Genomic DNA, 13,278 nt, shown 5'->3' with positions numbered 1-13,278 from the left:
CCCAAAGAGGGATGGGTAGTGGAGAGGAAGATCCCCGTGCGAGGTACAGAGGAAGCAACCAAAAGGGCTCCCAGACAGGCGGGGTGCACGCGCAGGAGAGGATGCCTTAGCAGCTGCCTGTAGGCGCCGACCTGGCCCTGGGCCACCTGATGCCATAGATGCAACCAGGCACGTGCCCATATACCAGGGCAAACAGGTGACTCGAGAAACAGGCAGCCCTCGAGGAGGGGGAAAGAGGGTAAACCCCAAAGGAAGACCGTGCTGGGCTCTAGGAATAAACAAAGAGAGAAGCGTCCCCTTTTGCGAAGCGTCCCGTCCTCACTGGCGCTCTTGTCATCCTGCTGTGGGCCTGTTTCTTTGGGGGCGTTCCTGGTGAGAACCCGTATTGGCTGAGAGGCTGGTGGGGGTGGGGGTGCCGTCGTGTTCCCCCTCATCCCCGCCCCGCCCCCCCCCCCCCCCCCCCCCCCCCCCCCCCGCCAGCGGTCAGCGCCAAGGGCGCTGGGGAGCCGGAAAAGGTGCGGCGTCAGGCGGCCAGCAGGGGGCACCAGAGGACCGGCAGTGCCGCGGGGAGGGCTCGCCCACTGGGGGGCGCCGCCCTTCCCTGGAGGGACCCCAGTCCCCAGACCCGGAGGCGCCGGCGGGGAGCAGAGGGGACAGTGCGGAACCGGGAACCGTGTCCCGCAGCAACGACTCGAGGTCGCCGCCGTCACCCCCCACCCCCACCCCGCCCCGGACTCCTCGGCGCCCGCCTCCCCACCCCCCCACCCCCAGTGGGCCTCCTTGGTCCCCAGGCTCCCCGCCTATCCCCACGCGCATCCCTCCCTCGCCCACCACTTGGTTCTCAAGCTCGGGCCTCCTCCCACCCTCCTGTAGGCCCCCACCCCTGCCTCCTTTTCTTCTGGGCCATTTGTCCCAGCTCCAGTCCCTCCCTCACCCCCCCCCCCCCACACACACACCTGAACCCCCAAGGACACCCCTCTACCAAAACCCCCTCTTGGGCCATGGCCACCCAGACCCTCCCTCCCAGGCCTGGACACCAGCAACTATTCAGTCCTAACTTCGTCCCCAAGCTCCTGGGGGGTAAATGCAGGAGCAGGGGGGCGGGATTCCAGCAAGACTGGGGTCAGAGGGGACAAGGGTCAGAGAGCAAAGCCTGAGTTCCAGTGGGTGGTCCACAGAACCAGGAGATCCGTTGCTAGGTAACCAGATCTCCCTTCACTTCCCAATACATCATCCTGAGCTGCCCACCGCAGGTGTCCAGCCGTCTTTCCCGGGTCTCGGACACCCACCCTCCGGGGGACCCTGACAAGCAGGAGGAAGGGAGAAGCAAGAGCCCAGCTACCGCCCCCCCCCCCCCCCCCCCCCGAGCCACCCCGAGCCACCGGTTCACTGCGAGGATCCGGCCGCCTGGCCCATCGGGTCGCCACCAGCATGAGCCTGGGCATCATGGAGGAGGACGAGCTGGCCGAGTACTTCCGGCTACAGTATGGGGAGAGGCTACTACAGCTGCTGCAGTGAGTGCCCCCCACACCCCCCACGCCCCACCTCCCAGCCCGTCCCCTCCACTTCCTACAACCCTGCGCCCCCCCCCCCCCCCCCCAGTCCTCATCGCCCTGCCCCAGCGTGCTTCCCAGGTGCCAACACAGCCCTGTCCCCTCTCAACACACCGTCCCTTTCACTCCCGTGGGGGACAGGACCCCCTTCCCCCTCCGTGTCCACGGGTTACCGCCAGCCCCGGCCCGCCCCAGGCGCTCGGAACCCACCGGCCTGTCTTGCCCATGTCTTGGGCAGGAAGTTCCCCAACATTGAGGAGCAGTCGGAGTCCCCATCCATCCGGCTCCTGGAGAAGAAGAAAGAGGCCAAGATCATGCACACTGCTATGGAGGAGAAGAAGGAGGTGGGGGGCTGGAGGCGCCGAGGGCAGCAAGGGCCCCGGGGCTCAGAGCCCCGGGACAGTCCTCCTCTGTGTGGGCGGCCAGAGCTGGGAGTCCTGGTGAAGCTTCTGTGTTCCCAGGGAGGAGAGAGGAAGGACCTGAGCCTCCAGGGGAGCAGTGTCCCTGGGCGGGCAGGCCTGGGGACAGAGGCGCCCGGGAGGGAGGGGCGGGGCGGGGGGAGGGGCCCTCTTGACCTCTCTGCCCTCCCCAACCCCCAAGACGTTTCGGCGCCGGATGGAAACCCTGAATCTGCGTTGGGAGGAGCTGGGTACCAAGGAGGCCCAGCTGAAGGCTCACATCCAGAAGTTCGAGCAGTTCATCCAGGTGTGAGGGGCCGGGGGGAACCCACCCTCGCAAACTGGCCTCCTCCTCCTCCTCCTTCTCCTTGCTCTTGCCCACTCGTCACCCCGGTTAAATGTCTCTTTGAGGCTCAGCGACGCCTGGGGCTTCTCCCTGCGCGTCCTCAATACTGTTCGTAATTTCTTGTTTCCCTGGTACACGCAGTGTCTCCAGTGAACGAATGAATGAATGCATGGATGGATGGGTGGATGATGACGAATAAACGAGCGTGCCACGGTCAGGGTGAGGCACATGGGGATACAAAGGGGAACCAGGTAGAATTTCATTCCCCGCCACTCAGCCACCCCTCCGTCCTTGTACTGAAAGACCAGGCAGGGGTTGGTTGAAGGACCAGGCCCAGGCATCACAATCCAATTCCTCTCCATCCGTCCTCAGAGGAGGATTTAACCATCCGGATTTGTCCAGACCAGCTCCAGCCAGCACTGATGGGGCCCTGAGGGGCCTGGCCCAGCTCCCAGGGGTGATCCCACGGGGGACCCCTGCTCTTAAGCATTTCCAGTCTTGCTCTGTGTGTAATCCACGTGGCAAAGAAGCTGGCGGCCTGCGTGTATCTCCCGGGGGTCCAGTCCTTCCCACTGGCCAGAGAAAAGCTAGTGGCGTGTGGTTGGGGCGGCAGGAGATTTGGGGGTGAGAGGTCCTCCAAATGGCTGCCAGAGGCTCCACAGCGTGGGAATCCTAAAAAAAAAAATTGTTACAAATATGGACCCCTGGGTGTGTGTCTGCTTGCAACCCCGGGGGGACGAGGGGGATCCTGGGCAACTCGGTTGGTTAACTTTGGCTCAGCTCATGATCTCGTGGTTCGTGAGTTCGAGCCCCGCGTCGGGCTCTGGGCTGACAGCTCCGAGCCTGGAGCCTGCTTCCCATTCTGTGTCTCCCTCTCTCTCTCTCTGCCCTTCCCCCCTTTGTGCTCTCTCTGTCTCAAAATGAAATAAACATTTAAAAAATATGAAAATAAAATAAAAAGCTCCCCAGGGGATTGTGATACGCAGCTGGACTTGAGAGCCGCTGCTTTAGGGGACCCTTGATCCTCTGGGGGGCTCCCGGGGCACAGGGCAAATGTCACGCGTGCCTTCACCTGCTTCCAAACACCTTCCATCCGTGTGGAATCCCGGGAGCCCCCGAGGAGGGAAAGGAGCCACACGGGGGCACTGGGAGGGGTGGGTGTGGCCCCTGATCTCTGGGGGGGGGGGGGTTGGACTTTGAGGGATGAAGGAGAAGGGGGGTCAGCCCGATGGCCAGAGCTGAGCCTCGTGTCTGCCTTTAAGGGCACCACCTCCTGGGCCTCAGTGCGAGCTATGGGAGCGCGGCCTGGCCCCGCCCAGCCTGCCTCCTACCCCAGCCCCCTAGGCTTGGACCCCCAGCGTTTCCAAGAGAGGGGCGAGGGCCTCGCCGGGGGAAGGGCAGCGCCAGGGTGTGACAGGTGCCACCTCCCCTCTTCCCGTCCCCCCCCCTCCCCTCCCACCCAGGAGAACGACCAGAAACGGATCCGCGCCCTGAAGAAAGCCAACAAGGAGCGCGAGCTGAAGAGGCAGCGGGTGCGCGAGCTGGCCAAGGTCAAGCAGGAGATGGGGGCCCTGCGGCTGCAGCACCAGCGGCTGAGCACCAAGGTGCAGGAGTTCTCCGTCTTCAACAAGTACCTGGAGAGGGTGGTGGAGCAGTCGGAGGTGAGGGGGGGCGGGAGCGGCTGGGGAGGGGTGTGTGTGTGTGTGTGTGTGTGTGTGTGATAAGCTTTGCCTGCGGCGGGGATGTGGCCCGAGCCCAACCCTCCCTGCCCTCGCCCCCGGGTGCGTTTTGTAGACCCGAGTGGAGACGAGGGGGAGGAGGTAGCAGATGCCAACCCAGCACAGAGCTACAGAGGCCACCACCCGCCTGCACGGGGCTCCCCGACCTCCTCCTCGAACAGGGGCTCCCCTCCTGTCTCCTACTTTCCTCCCGCCTCTGGGCCTTCCTCCTCAGCCTCCTCCCGGGCTCCTCCGCCCAGCCCCTTCCTTCAGTGGTCCTCCACTTTTCTCCCTGGGCATCCCCCCCCCCCACCCAAGACCTCCCATGGATGCCTCCCAGGCCGCCGGTCTCCCCACGCCCCCCTGGTAACAGCAGCAGGCAGGGCCCCCTCCCCAGAGGGAGCCAGTCCTGCAGTGTGTCCTCCGTGGGGGTTGTGGATCCGGGTCCTGAGGGCAGAGCCGGGAGGCAAAGGATGCTCCGCTTTTTAAAGTTCCAGCAGCTTCCATGTAGAACTAATTTATCTGTGCGTGAGGCCCAGATCTGTGTTACGCCCTCCATTCTGAGGTGGATCCGTTGTGTAGTAAATGGTTCAGTTCGTCCCGGGGGGGCGGGTAGTGAGGGAAGTCCACATATCAAAGCAGCAGATAAATGATAAGATAGGACTCATCCTCACCCCTCCCCTCCCCCCTCCCTGCAGCCATCAATCAGCAGATCTGGCCTCTCCTGCCTCCGGAAATATTTCTGGAATCTGGCCCCTGTCCCTTCCCCATCCAGACCCCCAAGTTACCTCAATCCCTCATCCGGAGGAGTTCAACACAGCCTTATTCCTGGTCACCAGCCTGTCCCTCTTTCTACAGCCAGCGTGACCCCCCTGCCCCTCTTCCTTTCTCTCTTTTTCCTTCTTCCATTCTTCTTTCCTTCTTCCGTGATGTCTTCCAAAATATTCTAAGCATACTGAAAAGTACAGAGAAATATATCATAGCACCCAAGTAGGCGTCACAGCTTTGTCCAATCTTAATATTTCCCTCCAGTTCTGTTTCCTTAAATAAAACCCTGTCTTTAATTGAAAGCCCTTGGGAGCCCCCCCTCCCTTCCAAGCCCCATCCTTCTTCCCCTCTTTGTGGAGGTAACCAGTATCCTGATTTTTAAACTGCTCATTCTCATGCCTGCTTTTATTATTTTGGTGACGTATTACGTATCCGAAGATCCAGGGGGCTCAGTTGGTCGAGCATCCGACTTCAGCTCAGGTCATGATCTCACAGTTGGAGCCGCAAGTCAGGCTCTGTGCTGATGGCTCAGAGCCTGGAGCCTGTTTCCGATTCTGTGTCTGCCTCTCTCTCTCTGCTCCTTCCCCTGCTTGCGCTCTGTCTCTCTCAGTCTCTCAAAAATAAATAAACATCAAAAAATGTAAAAATAAGGGCGCCTGGGTGGCTCCATTGGTTAAGTGACTTCGGCTCAGGTCTTAATCTCGCAGTTTGTGAGTTTGAGCCCCACGTCGGGCTCTGTGCTGACAGCTCAGAGCCTGAAGCCTGCTTTGGATTCTGTGTCTCCCTCCCTCTCTGCCCTTCCCCTGCTCTCTCTCTCTCTCTCTCTCCCTCAAAAATAAACATTTAGGGGTGCCTGGATGGCTTGGTCGGTTAAGCGTCCGACTTCAGCTCAGGTCATGATCTCACGGTCTGTGAGTTCGAGCCCCGCGTCGGGCTCTGTGCTGACAGCTCGGAGCCTGGAGCCTGCTTTGGATTCTGTGTCCCCCTCTCTCTCTGACCCTCCCTCGGTCATGCTCTGTCTCTCTCTCTTTTTCAAAAATAAATAAATATTTTTAAAAAAATTTTTAAAAAGCCGAACAGAAAAGAGAACATACGTATGATCCTGCTGATATATTTAAAAACAGGCACAAGTGAATCCTTGGTGATAGAATCCACAATTCTGGTTTCTCTGATAGTGGGCGGGCAGCTACTGAACCATAAGGGGGTGGAAGATCCTTCTAGAGCTGGAAATGTTCTGTCTTCCCTTCTTCACGGATTAGTGAGAAAACTACCACCGGGAGAGAGATATCATAGACGGGCTCTTCCTTTCATCAGCTACCTTTGATGACCTCGTGAGTCCTAAGGGAAAGGCTTGTTAAGTGCCGGACTCTATATTCCCGTTTTCACATTAATGAACGGATTCTCTGGCAGCTTCCAAAAGTGACCTGTAATGTTGTTGGTATCGGTACGAATTCGTGGGTTGTTGACACATTTGGTGTGCTGTGATCCTTTGCGCTCACTCTGGCTGATGTTTCAATGTCCCGTCTTTACTTGTTTATTTTTTAAGTTTATTTGTTTATTGGGGGGAGGGGCAGAGAGAAAGAGAGAGAGAGAGAGAGAGAGAGAGAGAGAGAGAGAATCCCAAGCAGGCTCCACACTGTCACCACAGAGCCCGACGCGGGTGGGGCTTGAACCCACGAGCCTCGAGATCACGACCTGAGCGAAATCCAGAGTGGGACGCTTAACCGACTGAGCCACCCAGGTGCCCCCGGAGTGTCCCATCCTTGAACAGCGGGAGCCTCTGCAGGTGGGCACCCCAGTCCCTTTGACATCAGCACTGAGTACCCTTGGGAGCTCCATTCAACTTAACTGTCATGTGCTCCTGGGTCGTGGACTCGGTGAACTTCCGGAAATGCAGACGTAACGTTCTCTCTCTGCTTCTTAGAATCCTTGAATGGAGGAAGTCCACTCTCCTCTTCCGGGTTCACGGGGCATTTCTTTTTTTTTTTACTTCCTGCAGGTGGACCTCTCCGTCCCCATCTTGAACCCAGGCTATTCGTCCTAAACCTGCCACACACCCCCGCCCCTCCCCTGTCATCGTTGGGCTGGCTGCTCCCTTACCTGTCCTCGCCTTCCCCCACCTGCCCCCGCCTGGCCGGCTATGTTCATACCTCTGGCCTCACTTTGGCCACCCCAGGAAACCTTTGCTGGCTGTCCCCACCTCCTCTAATGCCGGGTTGGGTGGTCCCTCCCCCACAGGGGCATGCTGATGGAAAGGCCCACAGGGCACTTCCTGGAACGCCAGTCTGTCACTGGGAATGTCACGAGATGGAGAAGGCTCTCAGGGCGTGTCCCCTGGGCAGCCGGAAGGCCCATTCCGATAAACCCCTGGGGAGGTGAGTTGGCATCCTGGATCGGGTGCCCACGCCACCTTCTACGGAGAGAGGGCTTCTGTTCTGCTGCCCGTGGTCTGCAGGGTCGGGTCAGAATGTCACGGCCCGGCACCGTGCTGGAGGGGACAGCCGAGCCCGGCAGGCCACCCGCCCCGCCGGTGCCCTCTCCAGCCCCCAGCTGGAGGCAGACCTCGGCAAGTGTGAACAAATACCAGAGAGCCATCCTCCAGTCCTAGATAGGGCTTATCACTCGGAGTTGTAACTCTTTCCCTGTCTGTCTGTCCTCACTCTGTACCACCCCGAGTTTCAGGCTTCCTAAGAGCAGGGTCTGCCTTTCTTATCTCCTGCTCTGGGCCTAGCGCTTAGCATCTGGCCTGGCTTACAAATGGTTCTGGGTACATTCTTGTTGGATATGGTCATCACTGCCTTGGGAGACATCTCAGAATGCATTTCCCCGCCCCCCACCCCCCCCCCCGCCCCCCAAGCCCCAAACACCAGGTCCTCTAGAATCCAGCTGGGGGACCTTTGTGGAAAATTCGGGTGCCAGGGACCCCCTCAGACCCCCTCATGTTTATTAAAAAATTTTTTTTTCAACATTTATTTATTTTTGGGACAGAGAGAGACAGAGCATGAACGGGGGAGGGGCAGAGAGAGAGGGAGACACAGAATCGGAAACAGGCTCCAGGCTCCGAGCCGTCAGCCCAGAGCCCGACGCGGGGCTCGAACCCACGGACCGCGAGATCGTGACCTGGCTGAAGTCGGACGCTTCACCGACTGCGCCACCCAGGCGCCCCATCCCTCATGTTTATTAAAACGAACGTCTTGGTGGAAGGGAAACGCCTGGGTGGCTCAGCCTGTTAAGCCTCCGACTCTTGATTTCGGCTCAGGTCAAGATCTCATGGTTCGTGAGTTCGAGCCCCATGTCAGGCTCTGTGCTGACAGTGTGGAGGCCGGTTGGTATTCTCTCTCTTTCCCTCTCTCTCTCTCTGCCCCTCCCCTGCTCGCACTCTGTCTCTCTCTATCCCTCTCTCTCAAAAACAAAATAAACATTAAAAAAAATGTAAAGCTCCCAGGTGATTGCCACGTGCAGACCGAGGACCCTAGCTCCCGATTGCACGTGCCCCCGACACCTGTCCCATGGCCCCTACCAACCCAGGAGGGCCAGCGGGGGGACTCCTCACGGCCTCTGCCCTTTGCCCTTGGCCGAGGGTCTCCCCACTAGGCTGAGGCATCCAGCCAGGGACCTGGCAGGTGGGCCTGGGGGGGCGGCCGTGCCGTGATGGGAGCCCCCTCTGCAGTTCGAGGAGATCCACGAGGTGATTTCACGCTACAAGACGCTGATAAGCATGCACCACGACCTCATGCAGTCGGCGCAGGAGGGCCAGGAGAAGATCGAGCGCGCCAAGGCACGGCTGGCACGCTACATGGAGGAGAAGGACGACGAGATCCTGCAGCACAACAACGAGCTGGCGCGTCTGCAGATGCGCTTTGACCGAGCCCGGAGCGACGTCATCGTCTGGGTGAGCGCGGGGGTGGGGGCTTCTGGGTGAGCAAGGGACACACACACACACACACCTGCTCATGCCCCTGCCCCATCGCCTCCCCAGGAATCTCGCTGGGCACACATCCAGAACACGGCCGCCAAGAAGACCCTGTTGCTTGGCACCATCAAGATGGCGGCACTGAACCTCTTCCAGACCGTGAGCAAGCAGCTGAAGGAGACCGCCGCCGTGTCCCTGGAGGACACCCACAAACAGCTGGACATGGTAAGAGGGGGTGCAGGTGCCCTGGCGGCTGCCTCGACTGAGCTAAGATGGCTGTCCATTGGTCCAGTGGAAGAATGAACCCCACAGAGCAGTGGTTCTCAAATTCAACAGGATCAGAGAGTCACCAGGTCGGGGGGGGGGACTACTGGTCACCGCCTCCAGAGTCTCTGACTCGGTGGGTCCGAAATGAGAACCCAGGGATTGTCATTTTTCAACAGGTTCCCAGGTGATGGTGCTGGTCTGGCTTCCACGCTTTGAGAACCACGGCATTAGCGCTGAGACCCTTTTGGCCCCAGTGAACGCGGGCCCCAACGGGGACCCACGATCGGATTCATCGCTGGTGCAAAAACAGTCTTCTTAGATTCTAGAGACGGGCTGAAAGCTCCGTGCCTGGGGCCCACGCTTTGGGAAAAGAGGAAATTGGGGGTGGGGGGAGTCAGCAGGTCTAGGAAAGTGTTGGTGTCTGTCTTATTAGGGGCACCCTGAGATTCTTCTCTTTGAAGTAACTAAGAGGCAATTGGAAAGGAAATAACTTTCTCACTATGCTTCAAAGCCGTGTGATGCTGTGTCTATGTGCCACCCCAAATCGTCTCCCTTACGTAAATTTTTTAATTTTTTTTTTTAACGTTTATTTATTTTTGAGACAGAGAGAGACAGAGCATGAACAGGGGAGGGATAGAGAGAGAGGGAGACACAGAATCGGAGGCAGGCTCCAGGCTCTGAGCTGTCAGCCCAGAGCCCAACGCGGGGCTCGAACTCATGGACCGCGAGATCGTGACCTGAGCTGAAGTCAGACGCCCAACCGACTGAGCCACCCAGGCGCCCCACGTAAATTTTTTTTTAACGTGTATTTATTTTTGAGAGAGAGAGAGACAGAGCATGAGCCGGGGAGGGGCAGAGAGAGGGAGACACAGGATCCGAAGCAGGCTCCGGGCTCCGAGCCATCAGCACAGAGCCCGATGCGGAGCCCGAACCCACGAACCGCAAGATCAGGACCTGAGCCGAAGTCGGACGCTTCACCGACTGAGCCACCCAGGCGCCCCAGAATCATCTCACTTCCCACCAAAGGTACAGATATCCCGCACTTTGGGGAGCTCTGTACCAGAAGACGGGTTAGCCATACTTCTGTCAGACGCACAGAACCATGACTGATTATTTGTTCCTTTGGCAAAAGCCTTGAGTGCTGCTGTCAAATAACAGAAAGCTCCTCAAGACCAGACTCTGTGTTTGTTTAGTCAGTTGCTGTATCTCGGTGTCTAAAACAGTGCCTGGAACACAGTAGGCGCTCAATAAGCGTTTGGTGAATGAATATCAAACCCAAGCCAACGAAAGCAATGGGCCAGAAGGCATCTCCCCTATTTAACAACAACAACAAAGTAAAACCCGTGAAATCTAAAGATTTCACCCCGCTGACCAACCAGGAGGAGGGATTTCCTCAACCCGGAGAATCAGCCTGCAGCCCAGCGCACACAGAACAGAATTATCGACAGTTCAAAGACTTCGAAGGCAGTTTGTAAGAAAGCTTGCTCCCGAAGCCACAATTCTCAAATTTTCTGCGAGCAGGAGGCTTGTGCACCCTTCACATTTGTTGAAGACCCTCAAAGAGCTTTTGTTTGTATGGGTTATAGCTGCTGATATTTACCGTAGGAGACATTCAAACAGAAAAATTAAAAATCCTTGATTCATTGTTCAAGGACAACAAGAAGCATGTTAACGTAAATGGCGTTCCTGACGCAAAGCACATTTCCAAAAGAACGCTCTGTGGGACAAGGAACATTTCTGCAAATCCACTTAAATGTCTGGCTTCCTGGAGGACAGGTGGGTTCTCCCTTCGGCTTCAGCATTCGTCTTGTCGTGACAGCCTATGTCACGGAAACGTCCCACTCTGATAAAAGCCACTGTTCGCTCGTGAGCGAATAAGAGAGACAAAGACAAATGATGTCTTAGTGTTATTGAAAAAGGAGCTTAGGGGCGCCTGGGTGGCTCAGTCGGTTAAGCGTCCGACTTCAGCTCAGGTCACGATCTCGTGGTCCGTGAGTTCGAGCCCCGCGTCGGGCTCTGCGCTGACAGCTCGGAGCCTGGAGCCTGCTTCCGATTCTGTGTCTCCCTCTCTCTCTGCCCCTCCCCTGTTCATGCTCTGTCTCTCTCTGCCTCAAAAATAAATAAACGTTGGGGCGCCTGGGTGGCGCAGTCGGTTGGGCGTGAGTTCGAGCCCTGCATCAGGCTCTGGGCTGATGGCTCGGAGCCTGGAGCCTGTTTCCGATTCTGTGTCTCCCTCTCTCTCTGCCCCTCCCCCGTTCATGCTCTGTCTCTCTCTGTCCCAAAAATAAATAAACGTTGAAAAAAAAAATTTTTTTTAAATAAAAATAAATAAATAAATAAATAAACGTTAAAAATAAAAAAAGAAAAGGGTCTTGACACACAGGACTTTGCTGGGCCTCTGCCCCAGCCTCTCCAAGCAGATAACATTTCCAAAGTTTACTTGACCACAGAACCCTCTTGGGGGGCGGAGTATGATCGCTTATTATAAGAACATAGTTGGAGGAGTGCTGCACTTGTCTTCTCCCTGATCTTGGGGAAGTTACTTTCCTTCAGTGACCCTGTTTCCTCTTTTGCAAAACAGGAATTGTATCTGCAGTAGTAACCGTATGGGGAGGGGAACGGGCTGTTGAGAGTTTTGGATGGTCTGCGTAGTCCCATCCCCAGGAACATCCTTGAAAAGGAGACATTTAATTTGATTTGATTTTTAACGTTTATTTATTCTTGAGAGAGAGAGAGAGAGACAGAGAGAGACAGAGAGAGGGGGAGGGGCAGAGAGAAAGGGAGGCACAGAATCCGAAGCAGGCTCCAGGCTCTGAGCTGTCAGCACAGAGCCCGATGCAGGGCTTGAACCCACAAACCATGAGATCATGACCGGAGTGCGTGTTCCTTGAAACAGAAGCTTGCGAATAGAACTCAAGCTTCCGTCGATGACTCAAGATGATCATAAGGGGCGTCACTTCTGGGTTCCGAGCAAACGCCCACCGTGAAGGCTGTTCAATTGTGGAGAGCCGTCTCGCCCCACGCTGCTGGCCCCTGCCTGCCGGAGGCTTCTAGTATCAGGGTCTGCTGGCATCCCCTCGCCCCTCCCCCCTCCCCAGACGGTCAGCTGGACTTCGTACTGTCACCATGTGTGCCTCCAGGAGTTCCCTGTTTGTGCCTTCTAGTCTGCCAAGCCTGAAGCTTCAACTAGAATAATTGTCAAATAAGGGATAGTGGCCCCGAGAAATCAGTCACAGGGAGACAGTGACTCCTCACAAGCTCTGCCCGGCCATGCTCCGTTTGGGGGTGGGGCGGCCTGCTGCTGGCTGGGCTGAGCCCCGGTCCCCTTGCCTTGTTAGATCCAACAGTTTATCCAGGATCTGTCAGACATCTGGACAGAGGTGAGGAGGAAGGAACAACAGCAAGTCCGGGTTTAAGGAGCAGCGGTGGTTCCAGAATGTTCTGAGACAGAGACGGAGAGAGAATAAGGCCCTGGTGAGCTTGTGGCCCACCCAGTCAGCTCTGTCTAGCCCTCTGGGACCCCAATGCCTTCCTGCTGGCGAGCACCCCACCATTTACCCCTTAAGGCCTCAGTCCCTCCCATCCCCGAAAACATTAAAGCCTATAAGACGTTTGTTCCTAAGTTCTGTCTCTTTTTGGTTTATTCAGGGGGGAAGAGGGCCCACCGAGGGGAGAAAGCCATAGACCAGCACAGGGCGAGAACGTAGGACCCGTCTTTCCCCTATCCCTTCAAAGAAAAGATTCTTTTTTTGAAGTCGGTGTTTCTAACCGGGGTGCAAAGACTCACTAGAAACTATGGAGGCAGCTTCCCGAGTGGGAGTTCGACAGGTGGGGAGTCAAGAACCCTCCCCAACCCAGGGAACGAGCCCTGCCCTGCTCCTCCTGAGGACCCACAACACGCAGTGTGGTACCAGCAGCACTAACGTGGGTATCGCAGGCAGGCTGCCCGAGGACGCGTCTTAGCGGGCTGGAATGAGAGTGGAAAACCAGCAAAAACTGAACTCAATGCGGACCAATGCAAACTCTTGCACTCGGGGCCCCCAAACTCAAAACCATCAGGGCAGGTCCGAGACCAGACAAAGAAAGCGTTTATGGAGCCTAGACTTGGCGCACATCATCCGGGTGAAAACCCCGTGTGGCACCACCGTCCCCGTCCTACGGGACAGCACGCTTACTCAGGGACAAGGTCGCCATTCACGTTGGGTCTGCCTGCCCTGGGCAGGTGCTCGGCTCAGCCAGGCGCCTCTCAGAAAGCCAGAACACCGATGGCTTCCCCTCCGAAGCCAGTAGCAGAACAGGACTGAACAAGGTGATT

The 13,278-nt window shown here is 57.3% G+C and overlaps 1 protein-coding gene across 2 annotated transcripts; it reads left to right on the top strand.

Moving 5' to 3' along the window:
• The first annotated feature begins 578 nt into the window (after positions 1 to 578).
• On the top strand, positions 579 to 12,585 carry CCDC42 (coiled-coil domain containing 42). 2 transcript variants are annotated; one of them, XM_045490385.1, is made up of 8 exons: positions 579 to 696; positions 1,254 to 1,514; positions 1,792 to 1,897; positions 2,154 to 2,258; positions 3,761 to 3,958; positions 8,454 to 8,675; positions 8,763 to 8,921; positions 12,302 to 12,585. In XM_045490385.1, exons 2-8 carry the CDS (start codon positions 1,432 to 1,434, stop codon positions 12,377 to 12,379), a joined length of 951 nt encoding a protein of 316 aa, XP_045346341.1. In that variant the 5' UTR covers positions 579 to 696; positions 1,254 to 1,431; the 3' UTR covers positions 12,380 to 12,585. The 2 variants fall into 2 exon arrangements, with proteins under 2 accessions (XP_045346341.1, XP_045346342.1); XM_045490386.1 differs by lacking the exons at positions 579 to 696; positions 12,302 to 12,585 and adding an exon at positions 9,140 to 9,612 and having other exon boundaries at positions 1,188 to 1,514.
• Positions 12,586 to 13,278: the final 693 nt, after the last annotated feature.

This window comes from Leopardus geoffroyi, chromosome E1 (assembly GCF_018350155.1).
Source record: "Leopardus geoffroyi isolate Oge1 chromosome E1, O.geoffroyi_Oge1_pat1.0, whole genome shotgun sequence".
Classification (NCBI taxonomy): domain Eukaryota; kingdom Metazoa; phylum Chordata; class Mammalia; order Carnivora; family Felidae; genus Leopardus; species Leopardus geoffroyi.
Note: the sequence above shows the minus strand (reverse complement) of the source record. Positions and strands in the feature narration are given on the sequence as shown.

Excerpts from the sequence above, each read along its gene's own strand:
- CCDC42 (XM_045490385.1), top strand. The coding sequence starts at position 1,432 with ATGAGCCTGGGCATCATGGAGGAGGACGAGCTGGCCGAGTACTTCCGG. Across the intron at positions 2,259-3,760 it reads AGTTCGAGCAGTTCATCCAG|GAGAACGACCAGAAACGGAT; the intron begins GTGTGAGGGGCC and ends CCTCCCACCCAG. Across the intron at positions 3,959-8,453 it reads GGGTGGTGGAGCAGTCGGAG|TTCGAGGAGATCCACGAGGT; the intron begins GTGAGGGGGGGC and ends CCCCCTCTGCAG.